Raw genomic sequence first — 26,237 nt, 5'->3', positions numbered from 1 at the left:
GTAGTCACTGATTCTACTTCCTCCCACTTACACAACTTACTTGTCCCTAACTTTACTGATCTCCACGTTTTTGATTTTCTGTCACTCACTGAGGTGCTATCTTTCCTCTCCAACAATGCGCTCTTCCAATCCTCTTTCACTGGTTGTTGGGTATCTTATCTCCATTTTTCATCATCATATTTCCACCTTACTCAACTCCTCAACTTGTCTTATCCTAACATTTCATCTTAAATCCAACAAGGTTTCTGCTGGAGTGAAGCAAAGCTACAGGACTGTAGGATAGCTTCAGTCACCAGAACATCAGTCATCAAGCTGTAGTAAGCAGGTAGTGTTTGCAAACTTGAACAGAGAGGCCAATCTACAGACCATGAACAATGAAGGAAATGGGCTTGCACTAAATTCCTGCTCAACTGCCTTCACCGCACAACAGTTCGTTTCAAATACATTCCTAAATGAAGGAGAAACATCTGGAAAATGACTAGAACTGCATGATTTTTTGTCAGAAGCATGTTAAACCCCAGAGACAATGGGAGCAGCGTCGCATCTACCAACGACAAAACCCCTCCTATCCCATTCAGTCTCTCCTGCGCCACCTGTGGCAGAGTTGGTGATCTCACCTAGACCAAATTAACCACTTCTGAACCTTAAAACTAGCGAGGAAGTGAGCCATCCTTGCCTCTCAGGGACTTTCCTCTCCAAATCCCTAACCTTGGTACACCTCAACATGCTGTTCATTTAATTTGGTAAAAGATGCTTCATTCTTCAGGAATTGCAAACAATGAGCAAGCAAAAACACCACTCATTCTCTCCCATCAGTGTTGATGTGAGAGAATCTTGCTAAATTTTAACTGTTCTGTTTGTTGACATGTATTTCAAAACAAAAGATGTCGTATTGTTCTTAGGAAAGCATTGGCCGAATGATTGGAGCATTGTGTATATATATCTGTTTTTTTGTGCTTGATGTTATTGTCTGTTATCTGCAAAAGTAACAGCGCCTATGTACTGGTCCGAGTAATGTAATTTAGCAGTTTTGATAAAATCGCATCTCCCTGACTAAGCTACATCCACCTTTTTACTGGACAACTTCTCTCTCACTCAGCACGTCACCATTCCCACCCATGACAAAGGTCACATCCTTGACCTGGTCTGCTCCACAAATCAACCGGTACTCGACCTCCATCTTTGCCTCTTCCCCCTCTCTGATCATAAGCTTATACGGTTCACCATCCCTTCTCTGACACCTCGCCCCCGCTTCCTCCGAGAAATCATCTTCCGTAATCTAAAATCCATTGATCCCCACCATCTCTCTGACCTGCTCTCCACCACTCTCCCCCTGGACTCAACCCCCATCTCACCTGATGATCTCACAAACCATCTCAACTCCACCTTGTCTACCTCCCTCAACACTCTGGCCCCCCTCAAAACAAGAACCGTAACTTTCAACACATCTTCACCCTGGTACACACCTGCACTTCGTAAACTGAAACAGACTGGTCGCCAACTCGAACGACTTACAAATAAATCATCTCTCACAGTCCACCTTGAAGCTTACAAACTCCACCTCACTGACTACAAAGATGCTCTCATTGCTGCAAAATCTGCCTACCTCTCCTCCATATTCACCGATCCCTGCCTAAACCACAGAACCCTCTTCTCCACAGTGGGCAACCTCCTCAAGCCTCGAGCCAACACTCTCCCTACCTCTACTCCGGATCTCTGCAACTCATTCCTCCACTTTTTCGCTGATAAAATCAGCACCATCTATCAATCTTTATCCCCTGTACCCGACTCCCCAGCATCTACTCCACCACCTACCAAGGCCCCTCCTTTCAACATCTCCACTGACCTCCTTACCCCTCCTCCACAATGCTTCCTCTCCCAGTTTGACCTGGTCACCCCTATTGAAAGCTCCAAACTCATCAGCTCTTCCAAACCCACTACCTGCTCCCTCGACCCTCTCTCCACTCCCCTGTTGAAGTCCTGCCTCCCCGTTCTCTGCCCCTACCTCACTAATCTCTTCAATTCCTCATTGTCCCAAGGAATTGTCCCCTCCGCTTTCAAAACTGCTGCTGTTACACCAATCTTAAAGAAACCTGGTCTTGATCCCTCCTCTCTCATTAACTACCGCCCAATCTCAAACCTCCCCTTTCTTTCAAAAACCCTGGAGCGTATCGTTGCGTCGCAACTTCATTCCCACCTCCTTGCGTATAACCTACTTGAACCCCTCAAATCTGGCTTTCGCCCCCTCCATAGCACAGAAACTGCTCTCCTCAAGGTCCTCAACGACCTCCTCACCTCTGCTGACACTGGTTCCCTCAACATCCTCATCCTCCTCGACCTGAGCGCAGCCTTCGATACAGTGAACCATAACATCCTGCTCACCAGACTCAAAGACCTCGGCATTGAAGGCTCTGCACTCAGCTGGCTCCGTTCCTACCTTTCCAACAGATCCCACTTCATCTCTCTCCACAACCACACCTCTGCTACAGCCAAAGTCACTCAAGGCGTTCCCCAAGGCTCCGTACTCGGCCCCCTCCTCTTCATCATCTGCATCCTCCCCCTTGGTCAGATACTCCGCCACTTCAATCTTGACTTCCACTGTTACGCTGATAACACCCAGATCTACCTTGGCACCAAATCCCCCCACAACCCCCCCTCTCCCATATCAACTCCTGTATGTCAGCTATAAAAACCTGGATGCAACATAATTTCCTCAAACTCAACAGCGATAAGACAGAATTCTTCCTCATAGGCTCCAAAGCCACACTCAGCAAAATCAATAACCCCACTCTCACCATTGACGGCACCACTGTCTCCCCATCTCCCCAGGCCCGCAACCTTGGCGTGATCTTTGATTCCACCCTGTCCCTTGAGCCTCACATACGCCATGTCATTAAAACCTCCTTCTTTCATCTCCGCAACATCGCCAAACTCAGACCCTCTCTCACACCTCCCGCTGCTGAAAGACTCATCCATGCCTTCATTTCCTCCCGACTGGACTATTGCAACTCACTTCTCCTTGGCATCAGCTCCACCTACATCAACCGACTCCAACTGGTCCAGAACGCAGCCGCCCGACTCATCACCCATACCAAATCCTGGCATCACATCACTCCAGTCCTCAAACAACTTCACTGGCTTCCCATCTCCCACCGGATCACCTACAAAATCCTGATCCTCACCTACAAAGCCCTCCACCATCTGCGCCCCCCCATATCTCACTGACCTCCTCTCCCCCTACCAACCCTCACGGTCCCTCAGATCCACATCAGCTGGTCTCCTCTCCATCCACAAGTCCAACCTCCGCAGTTTTGGGGACAGAGCCTTCTCCAGGGCAGCTCCCAGGCTCTGGAACTCCCTCCCCAAACTGATCCGCAATTCTGTGTCCCTCACCATCTTCCAGTTCCGCCTCAAGACCCATCTCTTCACCTCTGCCTATCCTTAGCCCCACGTGCCGTCCCTTTTCATCTGTGCATTAATTGCCTCATACTGTGTTTTGTATTGAATTCTGTATTTACTTTGTGTACTAGTCATGTCTCTACTATTTATTTCATTCACCTTACATGTTTTTCCTCTACCTGCTAAATTTTTGTAAGGTGTCCTTGAGACTCTTGAAAGGCACCCATAAATAAAATTTATTATTATTATTATTATTAAGCTGTCTAAGAAACTAAGATATGTGCTGGTCTGCACATACACTTGATTGTTCGGCAGAATATAAGCCGTCTGTACTCTGAAGTAACTGTCTTCTGGGGCAGTTCCTCTGTGATATCACGTAATAAAGTCTCACTCTCCATAAGTCCGAGTCCTCGATTAATTTCTCTAACAGCTGATGATAATTGGTTACATCCCAGTCATTTGCAGCCTATCTTCCATTGTTAATTCCCCAATTCTAAGTCTTAAAAAAAAAATCTCACTTCCTTCATTTGTCTCCTCATTGACACGATTGAGTTTATTCCACTGCAGATCAAGTGACAGTTTTTTAGCTTTGTCCATTATCCCCATTTTCTAAATTGTTTGCTGCTTCTAATGGTGCCGATTCCTTCAAAGGTTCAATGTTACACGTGCGGACCTTCTCTCAGCTAACTATTGAGTCCTCATGGGAGAATGGATAGTAGTGGAAGGCTCATCCAAAGTTGGAATATCTTAGCTAAGAATAAACCCTAATGTACTCCAGCAGGATTATACCCAAAGCTTACTCAAATGACCAAAGGGATATCTGTTTGTCTTCCTCTATAATGCAGGAAATTCAGATGATTTATGACCTGCCAATGTTGAGGAAGACCAATTCAGGGATCAGAACTGGAACTTTCTGATCTTTATGTATTAGTTGCACTCATTACACAACTAGGAGAACTACAACTCACTATTAAATAATATTGGACCTTTGTAAACAGAGATACAGCAACTAAGTATAGTGGAAGGACTCTGGTTGACTTACCCATGAGATCTGCAGATGTCCAACATGTTTTCCTTTGTTGCAAGATCTCCCGGCAGTTCAATAAAGTAACTGATTAGTTGAGCATAACCCCAGGTAAATCGATGAGAGTGAGGCCTGAGAGGTACAACAGAAGCAATTATTTGAGTGAAAACCCCACTGTTGGATAAGCCTTACCATTTTTTTCAACCATAACTTAGAATCAAAAGTTGTGGATGCAGGGACAATCCAGGGACTTGAGAACACTAATATTAAGGAACGCTGCACTGCTGGAGATGCTATCATTTAGATGAGACATTAAACTAAGACTTTCTCTGCCCCTCAAAAATAAAAAATCCCAGTGTGCTCATTCAAAGATGAGCAATGTTCTGCCTAAACAACACCTAAACCAAATGACCTGGTGAGTGTCAATTTGATGAGTTTTGCAATGCAAAAATTGCCTGCCATGTCTCCCACCCTGTAAGTGACAGATGAGTGGTCATTGGCTATACTAGTTTATGAAAGATCAAATAAAGAAATGTTCTTTCTTTTGAAGTGTTCTTTTCTCTCATGCCTGGATACTGTTACTCCCAAATTTTGGTCATTTTTCTCAGAGGTTTTAGATCTGAATCATGTGAGAAGCTCTCCACACACCATAGTACTGAAACAGTGCACATCAAACCATGGTAAACGCTCAATTATTTCTCTCAGCCTATCTACAACCTTTGACATGGTTGACCACACCATCCTACTGCAATGTCTGTCAACAGCCCTCCATTCTTATCTATCCTGAGGGAATCACTTGCAATGGTTTCTCCACTAGCTCTATTTTTGACCCTCCACTATTTCACATCTACACCTTGCCCTCAGTGTAATAAACTGAAAACACAATAATTTTCATTAGCAAACTGAGCACGATTAGCTCCGTCTCTAAATTTCTTGGTGTGATCTTAGACCACAAAATCTGCTGAAAACCACATATAAACCACGTCAAAGCAAAACTAACAAAGTCTATAGCAATATTGGGAAAATCAAGACACATTTTGGACCACAAATCATTATATACTTTTCTGAGTTACTGTGTGGAGATATGGGGTAACACCTACAACCTACAACCATTATGCACATTACAAAAAAGAGCAATAAGAATTATCGATAATGTTGGATATCTTGAACATGCCAATTTATTATTCTTAAAGTCACATACACTGAAGTTCACTGATATGGTTAAATTTAAGACTGCGCAAATCATGTACAAAGCAAGAAATAATTTACTTCCAAGAAATATACAAAAACTGTTTATGGAAAGACCGGGTGGGTATAATTTGAGAGGGGAACATAATTTAAAAAAACTCAATGTCAGAACAACTCTTAAAAGTATGTGCATAGCAATCTGTGGTGTGAATTTGTGGAATGGTCTGGAACAGGAGATAAAACTTAGCACAAGCATAATTCAGTTTAAAAAGATGTACAAAAACACTTGTTTAAAAGGATATTGGGATGATGATAGGTGATTGTGAGTGGGATATTTGTTATACTGATTGTATTGGGAAGGGTGATTATAGAGTGATGGGTTGTAAATATGACTAAGATACTGTATAGTATATGAGGGTTTTTTCTTTTTTTTTCTTTTTTGTTTGGCTTTGTAAATATTTGATTAGTGTTCAAATGTAAATAATTTGGTGTGCATATAGTGGCTGGTGTACATATGGTGTACATATAGCTGCTAAATTTGTACAAGATAATTACAAGCAGTTGAATAAGGGGTGGGAATTAATAAGCTTTGGCTTCTTCCTGCTCCTTTTCGGACACATATGATTTCATTTATTTATAGATATTGTTTATGACACTTTATAAATATTTTTGTTTTGTTTTTTGTATGCTGTTTCACACTTGCTTTTTATTCTTTTATTCTGTTCGAAATAAATAAATAATAAATAAATAACTTGTCATGCTGCAATGAATGAGGGTAGATTTCTTGTAAATTTGGGGATTTAGCTTTCAGTTCATAGGCAGCTCAGTCTGCTTGGCAAAGCTGTAAACTAGCAGATAGAGATATTGTGAAACAATAATCGAAACTGTTACAAGGTAAATCTTCCTTCTGCACTGTGGTGACCCTATTACAAAATCTGGCTCTTGACATATTACTCACTAAACACAAACTCCGTAACACCGTACTGTAATTATGCAATTTGGAATTTATTCATGGGTTATGCAACAAATTACAGAATTTTATCAACTGCCTAAATATACCAAGTCATTTGCTGTGTCAATAATGTATCCTTATTATTCACTGTATCTTTAATGCAGGGATTGCAGCAGTTCAATTAAGGGGCTCACCATCCTTTCAAAGATAATTGGGGCTAGGAAATGCTGGTTAACAACTCTCAAATCCCACAAAAAATAAATACAAATCCCATTGCCTCCAGGTTTTGTGAGTAAAACTGCAGAATCTGGGAAACAAATCATATTGTACATCCTCATGTATTTTCAGATGGTCACTGTGTTTTCAGATTTGCACTGTGTGAAACGATTTACTCTATTTATAATCCATGCACACTGTGATGCAAGGATCACAGTGCAGCAAAGTTTTAAAGCCAGCATAGTGAACTTGAAAAATATATCTCCTTACCTTGGATTTTCATCTATATCTGTGGTGTCAGCTCTTTGAGGAGCATCATGAGACACAGCAAGTTGCAGCCATTCCATTTTCCTACAGTTTGGCTGAAGGATAGCCTCCAACAGGTCCAATCTGTTCACAGGAAACACAAGAACTTAAGAAAGTAAGAGTGGAACTGTCTATCATATATATATGGATCAAGTCAGGAGTGTGATAGCATACTCTCTACCTGCCTGGATGAGTGCAGCTTCAACAACACTCGAGAAGTTCGACACCATACAATGAATAGAACAGTTGCTTGACAGGCACCCCTCAAATAGAGTTCCAACACATTATATCCAATTGATATCATGAAGACATGCATCGTAGGGAAACTACCTATACCCATTTACACTAAGCCTATATAAATTCAATGTTTAGGAAGAAACTGCAGATGCTGGTTTAAACTGTAGATTAACAAACTGTAAACAAAAAGAGGGTCAAACAGCATCTCTGGAGAAAAGGAATAGGTGGCGTTTCAGGTTGAGACCCTTCTTCAGACCAGGTAACCCCGACCACCCCCCACCCTTACATTAGTCCTCACATCCCCCCCCCCCCCACACTTTGAACACCTACTATCCTCCCACAGGACCTCATCGCAAGCTCCATCCACTCCCCTGCCCTCCAATGACCCCAACCCTCACCCTTCACCATCTGTGTCTTGTCTTCTCCATCACCCCTAACCTCCCCTTTCCGATACATCTGTCCTCAACAGAGGCCTCACCTTCGTTCCCCTTCGCCCCCACCCCAAAGAGTTCCGGGTCCATCATGATGTAGAGCTTTTCCTACATCGCCTCCACCTCCATGCCTTTTTCTATGGGAAGAAGTCTTTACCACCCAGTGATAACACCTTCTCCCAACTCCACTGGTCTCCCTCATCTTGGACTCCAGTTTGAAGAAGGGTCTCGACCCGAAACATCGCCTATTCCTTTTCTCCAGGATGCTGTCTGACCCACTGAGTTACTCCAGCTTTTTATGTCTTTCTTCAATTCAATATTGTTCTCTCCACATTCCCATCAATTACTTCCAGATTCTACCATTAACCTCATACAGGACATCATACAGGGGCCAATTAATCTATCAACCAATACATCCTTGAGAAGTGAGAGAAAATTGATTAGGAAGGAACAAAAATTGGTCATATTTTATGCTTATTATCATTCTCCCATCTTTGCTGGAATGTGCACTTTAGCACATCTGAGGGTATGATTAGGTAAAGGCCAATTGTGTTATATTGTCTAAAGAACTGTATCCAACTGGTACTTCCGGTGGATGGTTTCAACTTTGGGCAATATTGGATTCATTCCTAGAGTGATGTCTAAAGAGTAGTAACAATACCTGTTTTACATTTTTGCACATTCCTAGTTGTCCTTCAGAAGGTAGTGGTGAGCTGCCCTCAAAACACTGTAGTCCTTGAGGTGTGCGCACTTCCATGGAGCACAGGATAATTTTAGTTAATTTCGTCTGACCACCCTAAGGTCTTCCAATTTCCCCCCCAAAGTGTGGTAACCAGAATTGGAACAATACTCCAGTTGTGGCAGAACAGTGTGATCACATTCTATGCTTCTATTTATGAAGCCCAGGATACCCATGTATCTTTAACCATTTTCTCACCCAGCCCTGCTTCTTCCAACGTTTGTGCATGTATTCCTTAGATCTTATTTTTCCAGTAAATCTTAGAGAATTTATATTGCCTCTTGTAATTTATATTAATTTGTTGCAAAACGCACTCACCTCTATAGCTTTCAACATTTTGAATACTACCATCTGATGAAATTGGAAATTGAGAGAATACAGACACGTATAAACATAGCATGCATTGTCCTCCATTTGACTGACAAGGTGGCTACAAGTACAGTGCAAGGTCTCTAGTTTGAATTCTTTACACTGAGATGCATCTAAGAAACAAATTTAATTAAATTATAATAATAGACACAAAGTGCTGGCGTAACTCAGTGGGTCAGGCGGCATCTCTGGAGAAAAAGGATGGGTGACATTTCGGGTCGGGACCCTTCTTCAGACTGAAAAAGGGTCCTGACCCAATACGTCACCCATCCTTTTTCTCCAGAGATGATGCCTGACCGGCTGAGATATGCCAGTAGTTTGTGTCTATCTTTGGTAAAAACCAGTATCTGGAGTTCTTTATTTCTACATGAATCATTATGATCTTTGTTAATCTTTAACAGTGGCATATTGCCCACCTATATTAGAAAAATGTTTTATGTATATAATATTGTAACACAAATGACCAACAAAACAATTAAAGGCATTTATTGTATTAATAATATGTGATCTGGGAGCAAACAGAAAACTGAGCAAAGATTCCGTAATGCCCATGGGTAATTGTAGCATGGATTTTGGATGAGGATATCAGGCTCGTGATCTTCCAGTGTACATCCCACGAGTCACATTCGTCTAACACCCACCTTTGGTCCTCTGGCTTGGATTTAACCAGGTCGTCCAGGTATGCCAAGAAGTGACCTGGTTGATTATTACACAATTCCTTTATGTCAGATGGGAGAATGTCAGGGTAGAACTGGACAAGAGATCTCAATGCGAGTTCACCGAATTTCTCGTAAATTCTGCAAAGATTACAAATATAATTAGCATAGAGGGCAATGATCAATGACATTTTAAACATTGTGTGTAGGAAAGAACTGCAGATGCTGGTTTAAATTGAAGGTAGACACAAAATGCTGAGAACGCAGGGCAACATCTCTGGAGAGATGGAATGCGTGACGTATCGGGTCGAGGCCCATCTTCAGACTGAGTTACTCCAGCATTTTGTGTCTGCCTTACATTTTAAACATTGGCTTTTACTGAGGTTTAAATGTTCTGGACTTCCATACCACTGTTGCGCAAAACCACTAAAATTCACAAACGGTCAACACCAAGTTCAGAAGCATTTGAAAATATGCAAAACTGAAAGGCTGGAAACACTTTGTATCTGACCCCCTTAGCTTTAAGCCAGCTTGAGATCCTGTATCTAACATGACCTATTCATTTGAAGAGGCTCCCTCCAGGATCTGAAAAAGTAAGTGAAAGCAAGATTTTTAAAGATGTTTAATTAATACTAGACCAAGTGGGATCCGTTGGGACCCTGTCACATAGGAGGCCTGGTCCCACAATGCAACCCGTTCCCCCAACGCAACATTCGACCACTCACCCATAGCCCCCAACTGCGCTGGGGCGGTTCCTCTTTTTAAACTTAAATAAAAAATCCAATTGCACATGCTGCCAGTACTCAATGTCTTGGGATTTTCAACGTTGCAGTGGACAGGGCCAGCAATTGAGGGGCAGTTTATTTAAATGAGATTCCATTGTGATGCCATAGCTGTAACAGCCACTGCAACTTCGTCATTTTTCTCAAAGTGGGGTTTTGTAAAGTAAAAAATGTGAATGACTTGTAAAATATAACATCAATCTGAACGAAATTTGATTAAAAAAAAACACACGACAATTGTGAGTAACGTGGTCCAAAAATTGTAGCTCTGTCCTGTACCGTTTTGACGTAGTTCCGGGATCACGCACGCACGCACGCACACTGAATCACAAACAAGATGAGAGTTTTAGTAATATATACTAGACCAAGTGGGACCCGTTGGGTCCCTGTCACACGAGGGGGGGCTGGTCCCCCAACGCAACCCGTTCCCCAATGTAAGATTACATCACTCACCTGTTCCCCCAATGCAACCCGTTCCCCTAATGCAATATTCCACCACTCACCCATAGCCCCCAACTGTGCAGGTTGGCTCGACTTCATTTTAAACTTTTTAAAAAATGCAATTGCACTAACATATTTTTATTCTTTAATGTGATATAGGTCCCACTGTCAAGACCATCTTTTGACCATCCAAATCTAATCATTAAACTTCCAATTTAGAGAGCAATTAAAAGACTTTGCAATCACATATGTGCTGGGTTAGGCTGGCAGATTCTTCCCCTGAAGGACATTTGTTGCCAAGGAATCAGTGTCCTGGGATAGCAACATTGTAGCCGGTGGGGCTACAATCCCATTGTGATGTCATAACTGCTAGCTGCCAGTACAGATTTGAAGTGGGATTTTGTAAAGCTAAAAATGTTAATAACTTATAAAATATAACATCAATCTGAACGAAACGTGACACAAACCACCAATGGTAAGTTGGTACAAATAAATCAGCGTTATCGTGTACTTTTTTGGCGTAGTTCCAGGATCACATATGCATGCATAGATAGATAGAAAGAAACAAACAAACAAGATGACGGGAGGCCTGGTCCCCCAACGCAATATTCAACCACACCCATAGCCCCCATGGGAGGCTTGGTCCTCCAACGCAATCCATTCCCCAATGCAAGATTCCACCACTCACCCGTTCCCCCAACGCAAACCGTTCCCCAACGCAATTTTACACCACTCACCCATAGCCCCCAACTGCGCAGGGGCTGCACATTTTGCCTTACTCACCCTCCCTAATTTTAAACTTAAAAAAAAATTCTGTGTACTGCGACTTTAAAATATTTAAGAAAAAATGCACCCTCCCTCCATGCTGCCAGGAATATACTTGCTGCCAGGAATATAAAAAAATGGGATTGCAACATTGCAGAACTGAGTGTCATGGGATTGCAACAATGTAGCTGGTAGGGTTACAATCCCATTGTGAATACATAGCTGAAGAGATTTTTTTCTCTAATATGGATTTTTTAAATTAAAAAATGTGAAACAACTTGTGAAATATAATATCAATCTGAACGAAACTTGACACAAACCACCATAGGACAATTGTGAGTAAGGTGGTACAAAAATATTAACGCTATCGTATACCGTTTTGGCTTAGTTCAGGGATCACATGGATACGTGCAAACGCATGTATAGATAGAAACAAGATGAGTTTTATAAATATACTAGACCAAGTGGGACCCGTTGGGTCCCTGTCACATGGGAGGCCTGGTCCCCCAATGCAACCCGTTCCTCAACGCAGTATTCCACCACTCAGTCATAGCCCCCAACTGCAGCTCATTTCGCCTTATTCACCCTCCCTCATTTTAAACTGAAACAAAATGCAATTGCACTTGCTAGCTAGCAGAACTCAGTGTACTGTGACTTTAAAAAAAATGCAATTGCAATTGCACTTTAAAAAAATCTGTGCTGCCAGGAAAATACTTGCTGCCAGGAATATTTAAAAAAAGGGATTGCAGTATTGTAGCTTGCAAGCGCACTTGCAAGTGCTGGCAGGACTGAGTGTCCCAGGATTGCAACATTGCAGCTGGTAGGGTTACATTTCCACTGTGAAGTCATAGCTGAAGAGGGAAGGATTTTTTCTCAAATTTCGATTATTTAATTTTAAAATGTGAAATAACTTGTAAAATAGCGCTATCGTGTACCGTTTGGCGTAGTTCCGTGATCACAATTGGACAGACACGCACTCATAGAAACAAACAAGATGAGAGTTTTCGTAATATCCTAGACGAAGTGGGACCCGCGGTCCCCGGAGCAGCACTCCCTCCCTCCCTCCATAACTCCTCTCCCCTCCCTACCCTTTCCAATCCCTCTAGCCCCCACCTCCCCACATTATCCCTCCTCACTTCTCCAACTGCCCTCCACTCCCTCTATTCCCCACTCCCTAACACCCCCCCCCCCCCACTCCTTCCTTCTATTCCCCCTCTGCCTCCTCACCTCCTCACTCCTCCATCCGGAAGTGGCGGCGCTGTTAACAGCTGCGGCTCGCCTGCAGTCCGTCTGTCTTTAATTTTTTCTGTTGTTTTTTTTGTCTTTTTTTGGTTAAGTTTTTGTTTGTTGGGTTGTGTTAATGGGGGGGGGGGGGGGGGGGGGGTGTGAAACATGTTCTCTGTCTCTTCCTTCGGGGGAATGCGACTTTTTCGTGTTGTATCCCCCTTCTCTGCCTCCGTCTGCGCTGAGGCCTAATGGCGGAGCTGGCGGCCTCCAGCCCGAGGCTCCGGAGGCAGAGCCAGCCAGGACTTACCAACGAGAGGCTGGCCGACTTCGGGGCTGAGGCAGCGGTGGCCCGACTTGCTGGTGCGGCATTCTGGCTTTCGGCGGCGGCCTGGAGCTGATGCAGCGGGGCTCGGAGCGGAGACTGCGGGACCCGGAGCTGGGGCGGCGGCCTGGAGCTGGGGCGGCTGCCCGGAGCGGAGACTGCGGGACCCGGAGCTGGAGCGGCGGCCTGGAGCTGGGGAGGCGGCCCGGAGCGGAGACGGTGGGGAGCCGGGGCGGCGGCCCAGCTGGGGCAGCGGCCCGGAGCGGAGACTGCGGGACCCGGAGCTGGGGCAGCGGCCTGGAGCGGAGACTGCGGGACCCGGAGCTGGGGCGGTGGCCTGGAGGTGGGGCGGCGGCCCGGAGCTGGGGCGGCTGCCCGGAGCTGGGGCAGCGGCCCGGAGCGGAGACTGTGGGACCCGGAGCGGCGGCCTGGAGCGGAGACTGCGGGACCCGGAGCTGGGGCGGCGGCCCGGAGCGGAGACTGCGGGACCCGGATCTGGGGCGGCGGCCCGGAGCGGAGACTGCGGGACCCGGAGCTGGGGCGGCTGCCCGGAGCTGATGCTGTGGCGGGCTGTCTCGGAGCGGAGACGGCGTTCCGGCTTTCGGCGGCGGCGACATCACCACGGAGGTCCGCTGGACTGGAGGGCGGCATCTCCGGCCTGGATCGATCGCCTCAGTGCAAAGGGAGAACAAGGAGGGAAGAGACGGAGACTAAGACTTTGCCTCCATCACAGTGAGGATGTGCTTGGTGAACTTACTGTGGTGGATGTTTAATTTGTGTTTATTGTATGTTTTGTCTTTATTGGTTCTGTGTATGACTGCAGGCAACATAATTTCCTTCAGACCGAAAGGTCTGAATGACAATAAAGGAATCTAAATCTAAAAAATAATCTTCTTTCTCCTCTCCTCCTACCCTCCCCAATCCCTCTCACCTCTCCTTTCCCCTACCCTCAATCACTCCCTCCCTCTCTCCATAACTCCTCTCCCCTCCCTACCCCCTCCTCCCCACTCTCCCTCCTCACCTCCCCCACTTTCCCCTCCCTCTCCGCCCCTACCCCCTGCTCTCCCTCAATCCCCTCAGACTCCCTCCTCACCTCCTCCATTTTACCCCTCTCCCTACTCTCCCTCAATCCCCCCAGTGTCCCTCCTCACCTCCCCAGGATCTCAAGTTTGCTGCTCCTCTCCCTTCTTGCGTGCCCCGGAGGAGCATCAGCAGTCAGCCCCTCAGAGCCAGGCTCAGCACCCAGGCCTCGGATCCTTGGGCAGAGGCGAGCTGGCGCCGGCAGAGGCGGGCGTGAACCGGTGACTGACAGCGGACGCGGCCAAACAGTGCGGCGATGGTGCAGGAAGATGGGTCGCCATCACGACAGTGACTGACAGGAGAGGAGACCAAACTGCATATGTGCGTTTTTTCAGATTTTTAACCCTTAATAACTTTTAAAATATACCATAGATCGGAACAAAACGTGTTGCACTTGCAGCACAGGAAAATGGTGAGTAAGGTGGTGAAAAATCGTAGTGCTATCGTGTACCGTTATTGCACAAATAGAAAATCCACGCAAACCGGAAGATAACAAGATCAGAATTTTAGTTACACAGGAAGTGTGGTCCCCCAACGGAATATTCCACCTCACACAACTGCACAGGCGCAGCTCATTTCCCCTCATCCCTAGCACTCTCTCTCCCTCCTCTTCACTCTCCCTCTTCTTTCCCCTCTCCTCCCCAATCCCTCCCTCTACTTTCCTTACCCTCAGTCACACCCTCCCTCCCTCCATAATCCCTCTCCCCTCCCCACCCCCCTCCTATCCTTCTATCCCCATCTCCCCCACTTCTCACACCCCCTGTCCCCCCACTATCCCTCCTAACCTCCACCACCTGCCCTCATCTCCCTCTATTCCCCCTCCTACCCAATTCTCCCTCCTCACCTCTGCCCTCTTCTTTTCCCTCTCCTCCTACCCTCCCCAAATCCTTCCCACACACCTCCTCCTACCCTCAGTCACTCCCACCCTCCCTCCATAACTCCTCTCCTTTCCCTACTCCCCTCCTCTCCCTCTATCCCCTCTCCTCCCCCAGGATCTCGAGGTTGCTGATGTGGGGTGGGGAAAGGGGGTGTGTGGGGAAAAAGGGGGGGGGTGGGGGGGAAGGGGGAGGGTGTGGGGAAAGGGGGATGGGGGAATGGTGTGGGGGGGGGAGCGGAAACGGGGGATGTGGGGAGGGGGGTTGGTTCGCACTCTGCTCACCCCGCACCTTCAGATTTCGGCCTCACGCATCAGATCCCGGTCCCACTCCGGCTTCACTCAGAGGCTTCCGGTTCAACGCATCAGCTTGCTGCTGGTCGCTGCAGAAGCAGCCCGCAGGCCGACTCTCTGCGAGCTGCAGACTCTCCACGAGCTGCTGTCTCTCCGCAAGCTGCTCAACACATTGTGCCCCTTCAGCTTTTTATTCTCCTCGCTGCGTTATTGACAGCGGGTTCTGGAAGGGGCGGTTTTTACGATTTTTAAACCTTCATAACTTTTGTACTATTTCATTGATCGGCTATTTGACTTCCAGCAGAGGAGAATGGTGAGTAAGGTGGCGAAAAATCGTAGCGCTATGTGGGATCGTTTTTGCGCAAATTTAAATACAGTGCAGACCGGATGTGGTCAAGATGAGACTAGATCAAGTGGGACTCATTGGCTCCCTGTCACACGGGAGGCCTTGTCCCCCATCACAAACCATTCCCCCAACGCAATATTCCACCACTCACATATAGCCCACAACTGCGCAAGCGCGGCTCATTTCCCCTCATCCCCAACACTCCCTCCCCCTCTTCACCCTGCCTCATCTCTCCCCTCTTCCACTCCCTCCCTCACCTCTCCTATCCCCCCAGTCACTACCTCCCCCAATAACCTCTCTCCCCTCCTTACCCTCCTCCTTTCCCTCTATCTCCCTGCTCCTCCACTCCTCACCTCTCCCCTACCCCACTCCGCCCCACTAAACACAATGTTTAAATAACATTTCTCCTCCTCTACTCCCCCACTCCCTCCCTCTCCTTACAACAATGTAACAAATCTCTCATTGCACTGGGTGGAACACTGTTGATGGGCACTTTATGCAAATTATATCCCATTGCGACGTCATATGCTGCTAACAGCCAGCGGAACACTGCTGACAGGCAGTTTAGATATATTCGATCCCATTGTGATGTCATAGCTGCTAACTGCCAGTGCAGATGGAAGACATTTTTCTCAAAGTGGTGTTTTGTAAAGTTGAATATGTGAGTAATTTGTAAAATATAACATCAATCTGAATAAAATTTTGATACACCAAACCAGAGGACAATGGTGAGTAAGGTGGTCCAAACATAGCTAGATAGATTATTCTTTTCAATCCTTAGTTGCTTCTGGCAGTACTCTCTGCCTCAAGTACAGGATGCGATAGAAAGTCTACAGTGCCACCATGGTTAGTTTGTAAGAGGCCACAATATACGTTTGAACTGGAAATATTCATATATTGATGATTAACAGCAAATTTAGCCAGGCTCACCTCGCTGCATGTGCCAGTAGAAAAGAACTCCCTTTCCTCTGTTCATCACTGAGTATCTTCCGTACTTTTCGCAGTTCCCCATCATTAATGGTATTGGTAATAGGGTCTGAATGTGTTACCTCTGAAATAATAATAAATCAAACAGGCATACTGTAATTAGTCGCAGCCCTGGTGACTGCACTCGCCCTGACTTCATAGTTCTTATTGGAACCTTTGTCATCGTCAAACACCAGCCCCAAAAACAGAGATACAGGTGCACAACCTTTTATCCGAAGTTCCAAATAAGAAAAAGCTCCGAATAGCGGACATTTTTTCAGCCCTTGAAAAAAGGTTCTTGAAGACGTTCACCGAGGGCGGCCCGCAGAGGTGACAGCGGAACCTCGGGTCGGTCCTCGAAGAAAGGGGAACTAAATCCCCATTCATAAAAGAGAAGGTGAGGGTATATTGCGCGGGAGGGTTAATAATTGACAATCTGCTGCTGCCTGCCTGCTGAGTTAAAAAGTTCCCACGGTAGACTCACGATACACAGTGTATCGTGAGTCTTGCATGGGAACTTTTTAACTCAGCGGGCAGGTAGCAGCAGATTGTCGCTCCCTTCAGTTTCACCCCACCTACACCCCTCTGCTTCCCGGCCATGTGTGTGACCCCTTCCCTCCCCTCTCCAGCTCCCCGCCCATTGCACCGGCGTGGGGGCTTTGCACTGTCTTCACGTCGGAGCCAGTGCCAGTCACCGGAGACGTCAGGACCAACGGGACACCGGCCCCCAGGCCCACTGCAAGCACGGAGATCCCAGAGACCCACAGCCAGCAGCAGCCCAGCCCCGCTCCAACTACAGAGGAACACGCTCCCCTTAGGGACAGAAGCTGATGGTGTGCAAGGTACGTCTTGGTCTTGGGGTTGCGGTGAGGGGGCGCAGCTCGGGCTGTGACGTCTCCGGCCACGTACAGGAGCTGAGACTGGGAACTGTGGGGTTGTTTGCAGTTGCAGAGGGAGGGGGCAAGGGCGGTACAGTTCCCAGTCTCAGCTCCAGTCCAGGGAGGTGACCGGAGACGTCAGGACCAACGGGACACCGACTGCAAGCACGGAGATCCCAGAGACACACAGCCAGCAGCAACTCTAGCCCAGCGCCGCTCCAACTCCAGAGGAACCCAGGTTGCGGATGAGGGGGCGCAGCTCATGCTGTGGGCGAACTGCCACTTGTCGCTGTAGCGGCGCATCGGGGAGCGGGTTCTTGTTGGTCCTGACGTCTCCGGCCATCCCTCTGGACAGGAGCTGAGAGACGTCAGGACCACCAGAAGCCGCTCCCCGATGGGCCGCTACAGCGACAAGTGGCAGTTCGCCCACAGCCCGAGCTGCGCCCCCTCATTGGGACACCGACCCCCAGGCCCACTGCAAGCACGAGGATCCCAGAGACTCACAGCCAGCAACAACTCTAGCCCAGCCCCGCTCCAACTCCAGAGGAACCCGGGTTGCGGATGAGGGGGCGCAGCTCGGGCTGTGGGCGAGCTGCCACTTGTCGCCGTAGTGGCCCATCGGGGAGCGGATTCCTCTGGAGTTGGAGAGACAGGGAGACACAGCGGCTTTTGAGAATGGTGGGCAATCACTTCCAAAGTTCTGCCCACACAGTCAGTACACCTCTCACTCCAATCTCTCACCACATGAACGTTCTGCCATCGACTCACTCCGCAACAACCCAGATTTGGTTATCAAACCCGCTGACAAGGGAGGTGCCGTGGTAGACTGGCGCGCCGATCTCTACAAAGCTGAGGCCACGTGCCAACTATCGGACACCTCCTCCTACTTACCCCATGACCATGACCCCACTGACGAGCACCAGGCCACCATCTCCAGCACCATCACCAACTTCATCCACTCCAATGCCCTACCCGACCGAGCCTCCAACCTCATCGTTCCCCAGCCCCGCACAGCCCGATTTTACCTTCTCCCTAAAATCCACAAACCTGACTGTCCCGGAAGACCCATTGTCTCCGCCTGTTCGTGCCCCACCGAACTCATTTCCAAATACCTTGACTCCATCCTATCACCCTTGGTTAAATCCCTCCCTACCTATGTTCAAGACACCTCAGACACTCTCCGTCGTCTCCGCGCATTCAATTCTCTAGGCCCTCACCCCCTCATCTTCACCATGGACGTCCAATCACTCTACACCTCCATCCCCCACCACGATGGTCTCATAGCCCTCCGGTTCTTCCTCGACCAGAGAAGCAACCTATACCCAGCCACTGACACTCTCCTCCGCCTAGCGGAGCTGGTCCTTACCCTCAATAACTTCACGTTCGACTCCTCCCATTTCCTCCAAATACAAGGCGTAGCTATGGGCACACGCATGGGCCCCAGCTATGCCTGCCTATTTGTAGGTTACGTCGAGCAATCCTTGTTCAATACATACCAGGGCCCCATCCCCGACCTCTACCTCCGCTACATCGACGACTGCTTTGGTGCCACCTCCTGCACCCACACACAACTGACTGACTTCATCCACTTCACCACTAACTTCCATCCGGCACTCAAATACACCTGGACCATTTCCGACACTTCCCTACCATTCCTTGACCTCACTATCTCCATTGCAGGTGATAGACTTCTGACCGACATACACTATAAACCCACTGACTCCCATGGCTATCTGGACTACACTTCTTCCCACCCTGCTTCCTGTAAGGACTCCATCCCCTACTCCCAATTCCTCCGTCTACGCCGCATCTGCTCCACGGATGAGGCGTTCCACACCAGGACATCTGAAATGTCCTCATTATTCAGGGAACGGGGGTTCCCCTCCTCCACCATAAATGAGGCCCGCACCAGGGTCTCTTCCATACCCCGCAACACTGCTCTCTCTCCCCATCCCCGCACTCGCAACAAGGGCCGAGTCCCCCTAGTCCTCACCTTTCACCCCACCAGCCGTCACATACAAAAAGTAATCCTCCGTCAGTTTCGCCACCTCCAACGTGACCCCACCACTCGCCACATCTTCCCATCTCCCCCCATATCTGCCTTCCGCAAAGACCGCTCCCTCCATAACTCCCTTGTCAATTCTTCCCTTCCCTCTCGGTCCACCCCCTCCCCGGGCACTTTCCCTTGCAACCGCAAGAGATGCAACACTTGTCCCTTTACCTCCCCCCTCGACTCCGTTCAAGGACCCAAACAATCGTTCCAGGTGCGACAGAGGTTTACCTGCATCTCTTCCAACCTCATCTATTGCGTCCGCTGCTCTAGATGTCAGCAGATCTATATCGGTGAGACCAAGCGGAGGTTGGGCGATCGTTTCGCCGAACACCTCCGCTCGGTCCGCAATAACCAAGCTGACCTCCCGGTGGCTCAGCACTTCAACTCCCCCTCCCACTCCGTCTCCGACCTCTCTGTCCTGGGTCTCCTCCATGGCCACAGCGAGCAGCACCGGAAATTGGAGGAACAGCACCTCATATTCCGTTTGGGGAGTCTGCACCCCGGGGGCATGAACATCGAATTCTCCCAATTTTGTTAGTCCTTGCTGTCTCCTCCCCTTCCTCAGCCCCCCTGCTGTCTCCTCCCATCCCCCAGCCTTCGGGCTCCTCCTCCTTTTCCCTTTCTTGTCCCCACCCACCCCCGCCCCCGATCAGTCTGAAGAAGGGTTTCGGCCCGAAACGTTGCCTATTTCCTTCGCTCCATAGATGCTGCTGCACCCGCTGAGTTTCTCCAGCTTTTTTGTGTAACCTTCACCTCTCCTACACTTGTCTCCCGCACTAATACCATCTCGCAGAAAATGATCCCAGCCTAACCCTCCCTATTCTCTCCTATTCTGCAAGAAAAAACTACATTGAAGACTCAAACTCACGATTGAGTAACTGCCGGGATCGAGGCGCAAACTCGCGACCTTGCGGATATGAGCCGAGCACTCTACCACTACGCTAAAAATCTTTCATTCCGAAAGCCGAAAAATTCTGAATTACGAAAAGTGTCTGGTCCCAAGGCTTTCGGATAAAAGGTTGTGCACCTGTACAAGGAACTGCAAATGTAGCAGAAGAAACACAAAAAGCTGAAGTAACTCAGCAGGTCAGGCAGCATCTCTGGAAGACGTCAGGGAACATTTTAGGTTCCAAGCCTTTTTCACATGGGTCTGACAGAAGTCACGAGGAATATGAAGAAGAGTCCACATCTTCCAAAGATGCTGCCTGACCCGAGTCACTCCAGCACTTTGCGTTTTGTTTTTAACCAGTACCAACTCAGTTTGAAGCAGCACCTACAGGTAATGCTGATCACAAGCCTATTCAACCCCAGCGAGAACTATTTCAGCCTCAGCCCTCGCCATGCATCACTCTAATAATGGGTGGCACCGAGTTTCACACAGCTCTCGTCTCGTCTCACTGCACTAAAGGTGAAATGCCAGCCAGCGCCACCACAACTGGTTTCACATCTGGAAGGGTAGCCCTCATTGTGCAATCACTGGCAGCGATTCTGGACATAGCAAAATGTAGGTAAAGCCAGTCTTCAACAATATACAATGCTAAGGCAGATATTTGTTAGATTTCAGACATTCCCATTCAGTAATGTACCTTTATTCTCTTGCTACCCTTCTTGGCATCAAAAGCAACAATCATAATCAAGTATTCATTAAATATCTGGATGGACATTGAAGAACAATACAGAACAGGAAAGTTGACTGATATTCCTTTTCCCAACTGACACAATCAATTGTAAAACAATAATGTTGTAGAAGTTGCAATCTGCTAACGACCAAACACTTTTTCAGGACTGTGCAATTCAACTCTTTGCTGAATAAGCCTGTTAAGACTCACCTAGTATCTAAAGACAAAACATTTTTTTAGTGAAGTCAATGAAGAGATTAAAGGCAGCAAGTCCTTTAATCCTTAATATATTCAGACTGAACTAGTTTGGTGGTGCAAATGAAGGATCAATGCTGCCCCTCTCAGCAATGATGAGGTGTTTCAAATAAATTAAGGAAAAATATTAATGCAGGCTGCTCTCTCATGGTATATGATTGATGGATATAATACCGAAGGATGTAATTAGTTTAGTTTAGAGATACAACGCCGAAACAGGCACTTCGGCCCACTGTGTCCGCACTGACCAGTGATCCCCGTACACTAGCAGAATCCTACTCGTTAGGGACAATTTACAATTTTTACTAAAGCCAATTAATCTACAAACCCGTACATTTTAGGGTTGTGGGAGGAAACCGGAACACCTGGGGAAAACTCATATGGTCACATGGCGAATGTACAAACTCCGTACATACAGCACTCATAGTCGGGATCGAACCAAGTCTCTAGAGCTGTAAGGCAGCAACAAATTTTCCGCAGTGCGCCGTGCCGCCCACCGTGAATGAAAGGCAGACAGAAAAAAAATCTGTAGAATAGGAAGGGCAAAATGAGTACAAAGTAATAGTTATAATTACCTTTTAATCCCAGGAGAAACGTTTGCCACACCATTGGAGTGGCCCAGTTGCAAATGGTGATGCAGCGTCTCACCCTTGTCAAATCCAGCAGGAAGAAGTAATTGCGCATGAACAGACAGGCCTGAGTTTCAATCTCATTTACAGTTAATTCAGTTTCATCGGATGTGTCCTCACGCACAGTTTGAAATATTCTCAGCTCAAAACACAAGGTAGTCAGTTCCACCATGTCCTTGAAGAGATCTGTTGGTATGCTGCAGGAAGGGATCGTCACAAAGGGCACTGTGGATAAATCTGCTGAAACCTGTATTTCATCAACCACCGAGTCCTTAACATCATCTCTCTGTTCCACCATTTTCTCTGCAGAGTTTTGGACTAACTGCTCCTCCAGCTCCTGATGGCCAACTGGTGCTGAGATTTCCTTCTGCTCTTGGTGCTCAGACGAGTCCAAATCCACTTCTTGTTCTCCATCGCCAGGAAGGGAAGTTGGTTTATCCACCTCTTCAGTATAGAGTGCAGGTGATCCCTTCTCACCCTCATCCTCCTCTTGAAATGGAGTAGCTGGTTCCTTTTCACCCTCTACATGGCTGAAAGTTTCTAACTTCTCATCCTCTTGATGGCTGGCTGCTTCTGGCCCCGCCGTCTCTCGATGGCTAAATGTTTCTGCATCACATTTCTCTTGATAATCAACTGTTACTGATTCATCCTGCTCATCGTTTTGATGGCTATATGCTGTTGACTCCTTCAAGGTGGCAGTATCATTCACAATTTTAGTTTTCATCTTGTACTGAAATATTTTTTCCAAATGTGGTAGCCAGCATCGCATTGTTTTCTTCAGAGGTGTGGTCTCAAACAAGACAAGAGGATCCTGTAACTTAACTCTGAAATTTAAAAAAAAAATCCCTCATTTTTAAATTGGTGTATAAATTGGTGTCCAGCTCCAGCTTTAGGTATTATTATTTCAAGTAGATACACATCAATTCAAGTACATTTTAAATACTAGTGAATTCTTTACTAGTCTCAGGTAACAGATAGTTTAATGCTAATGAAATAAACCAGTTCGGTATTCCGATTGCACATGTACAGGTCATAGGTCGCTCGCGGCTGTGCCACTGCAAGGGTACACACCTGCATCTCGACCCTATCTAGCCGTCCCACTCCCCATCCCCTCCCGGACGGGAGTGGAGTAGCGCTGAGGAGGGGGGGTGGCGCCGGCTCCAGCTCGGCTCAGCCTGTCCCGGTGGGTCGCTGTCCCGTCGCAGCGGCGGCCCAGACCCGCAGGCGGCGTGGAAAAGAAACACCAACTCCAGCTCAACCCCACCCATCCCACCGGCGGAACAGGCAGAGTCGAGCTGGGGCCGGCGCCTCCTCTCCGCGCTTCCTATGGGCCTAGGCCGACACTCCCGTCCGCAGACCTCTGGATAGAAGACCCTCCTTCATACTTCCTACATGTTAGACTTTTGTGCCGTGGTTGGGATGGGTGGGAGCGGGGATTTCCACGGGCGCAAGGAACAAATGACCTAAAGTTTACGTTGAGTGAACTGAGTGTTCTTAATGTCCTCGTCGTACACCGGCGTTTTGTGAGAGTAGTTGGATCCCAGCTTCAGTTCAATCAACATTGGTCACATTATTCGGACAGGCGGTGGGAGATCAGGAGCTGATGTGAGGCATCGACGATGCTCTGGAATCCTAGTCGGCCGCCGCCGAGCAGCGGGATCGAGGAGGCAGCGCCTGACCCAGGGAGTAGGTGTCAGTTCTTCCAGCGGCGTGAGAAGAGGCACCAGCTACCACGACCCACTCACCTGTCGGCCGCTGAATCCTCGAACCCGGGATCCAACCACACACAAACGGTGGTGTACGACAAGGACAGTAAGGACACTCAGTTCACTCAATGCAAACTTTCGGTCATTTGTTCCTTGCGCCCGCTGAAATCTCCAGTGCGATCGAGACGAGGCGGTTCTGAAATTGCACTCTCTCGATTGAGGACATTTTCTTGACTCTCCAAGAAGCAATGAGCCTATCCAGCCGTCCCACCAGTGGTTGGCTGTCTAACTGAAACCTCTCTTCCCCTACCTCTCACCGTCTCTCCCTGTCTCCCACTCGCATCTACCCCCTCTCTCTCGCTGTTACACCCTGCTCTCCCCCACTACTAGGCACCCCGTTCGCTTTTTTTATTCTTGAATGACCTTTGAAAAATCCCATGATTCTTTGTATTTTTCGGAATACCAAATTGGCTTATTAGAACTGAAACTACTACGTTCATGTAGTGGTTTATTGCTATTTAACTAATTCTGTGTATAATGCTGTGTGATTGGCATAGCATCCTTTTCATCCAGAGACAAAAAAGGTGGCGATTTCAATGTGGAGAGAGAAAACAAGACACATACATTGGCAGGCAAACTATAATTGAATAACAGAAGGTGAGTAGACAATACAGAAAGAGAAGTCTTGCTCTCTGCGGAACTTGTTAATAGCTAGGGGAATAGTATAAAGACTTGGGAAAGAGTTATCATAAGATGACAGAATTTCACTTTATGTTTGAGAGTAATGTGGTTTGACTTGTGGAAAAAGGGCTAATATTTAAACCAAGCAGGTGAGAGAGTTACGAGGTGGATGTTATCTACGATAGATTGAAAACTTAAAGGATGTGATAGCCGATGGCAAGCATATATAAACATAAATCATAATTATCAAATAATATATCACGAGGAATACAAATGTGACTGGAAGGATAATATTAGTTTAAATGCTTACATTTTTCCAAGAGAAGTGAGCTTGATGACGGGAAAGATTTTCAAAGATAGTAAGGTAAGCAAGAATTGATAAAGTACTTTCCTCAGATTCAATTTTCTAACAAGAAAAACATTTGTAAGTACAAAGCTTCCATTGCAACTTTTGATTTATGAATCATTAGTCCAGGTTATTTCAGATTTTAATATATACTAGACCAAGTGCAGACCCGTTGGGTCTGTTCCCCCAACGTGCGTTGGGGAGAGGAGAGGGGGGGGGAGAGAGAGTGCCTTTTTATTTCAACCCAAACCCCCCCAAACAACCATTTGCAGGCAGTGCTTTTTTACTTTAATCATATTTTCATTTTCAAACCACATTAAGGGTACTTATTCACAGTTGTGTGGACATGTGTTCAGTTATTCACAGCTCAGAGAAACGTGACCCTCTGCCTTCCTCCAGCTTGCAGACTAATTGAGGCACATCACTTCCTGGTTTTATAGTCCATGCCCCCTGCCGCCAGCAGGGGCAGCAGAGAGAATGGGGAATTTTGTAAAATCATTAATATCTCTGTAATTTTTCATCGACTGGAAAAATCCTCGGCACACATGCGGCGGAGGGGGGCTCTGAGCGAGGTGGCCAAAAATGACGGCCATATGTGGCGCCGTTCTCTCGGAAATCGCAGCACAGATCGCCAAAACCAGTCAAGAACAGACTTTTAGTAATATAGATATTTTCTCTAGTACTTGGTATAGCATCCTTGAGTTCAGGCTCCGAAAAGAGACAAAAAAGGTGGCTATTTCAACGGGGAGAGAGAAAACAAGACGTAAATTGGCAGGCAAACTATAATTGCCAGGTTTCAGCAATATAAGATCCATACCAAAGATGATATACAGAATAATGCGGAGTAAGATCTTCATGCCTACCGACCTGTCTTTAATTTAACATATAATGCTGAAAACGTGTTCAAAATTACAAGCATCTTATTCCTCATCACTCATTAAACTAATAAGAATCACATCACAATCTCAAAGAAAAACATCCTAGTTCACACTCACAGAGTTTCTTTTGTTGCTTGTCGCAAATCCTGCAGTCTGTCCTTCTCTTGCGAAATGTCAACAATTCTGATTCTGCGCAAATTGGACAGCAAATCACAGTATCAATAACAATCCAGCACCACTTTAAGAAAGATTTAATCTTCATACTTTGTGTCTTGCTCTGATCCCCCATTCCTACTTTTTAGGCTTATTTCAACATTTATTGTTCAATTGAACATCTTCAAAAATATTATTACAATAAATCTATTCATGGGACAAATAAAGAATAGAACAGAACAATTTTTCGGCCCGCAATGATTGTGAACTTGATGGCAAGACCAGGATTGGTGTCCCATGTTTACAAGGTCAAGAATCAGTAACCATTGTAGCTTTGCTACCACATGATCAAAGAGGGATAAAAGGTAGAGGCAAACAATTTTACATCAGCAGCATAAAAAAAAACTATAAACACTCAGTGCGTC

The 26,237-nt window shown here is 46.9% G+C and overlaps 1 protein-coding gene and 1 long non-coding RNA gene across 4 annotated transcripts in view; one reads left to right on the top strand and one right to left on the bottom strand.

The window, feature by feature from the left end:
- Positions 1–26,237, bottom strand: part of hps5 (HPS5 biogenesis of lysosomal organelles complex 2 subunit 2) — a 51,332-nt gene that overhangs the window by 2,773 nt on the left and 22,322 nt on the right. For both annotated transcript variants that reach the window (XM_055649635.1, XM_055649634.1), the window contains exons 14-19: positions 25,777–25,848; positions 21,995–22,872; positions 16,579–16,699; positions 9,503–9,658; positions 7,050–7,169; positions 4,442–4,555 (exon numbers count right to left, since the gene is read on the bottom strand). In XM_055649635.1, coding sequence (XP_055505610.1) covers positions 4,442–4,555; positions 7,050–7,169; positions 9,503–9,658; positions 16,579–16,699; positions 21,995–22,872; positions 25,777–25,848 — 1,461 coding nt within the window. The remainder of the gene's footprint in view (positions 1–4,441; positions 4,556–7,049; positions 7,170–9,502; positions 9,659–16,578; positions 16,700–21,994; positions 22,873–25,776; positions 25,849–26,237) is intronic.
- LOC129705809 (uncharacterized) overlaps positions 1–26,237 on the top strand; it is a 37,711-nt gene that overhangs the window by 9,590 nt on the left and 1,884 nt on the right. The gene's annotated exons all lie outside the window — the stretch shown is intronic.

Source organism: Leucoraja erinacea, chromosome 18 (assembly GCF_028641065.1).
Source record: "Leucoraja erinacea ecotype New England chromosome 18, Leri_hhj_1, whole genome shotgun sequence".
Taxonomy (NCBI): Eukaryota; Metazoa; Chordata; class Chondrichthyes; order Rajiformes; family Rajidae; genus Leucoraja; species Leucoraja erinaceus.
Note: the sequence above shows the minus strand (reverse complement) of the source record. Positions and strands in the feature narration are given on the sequence as shown.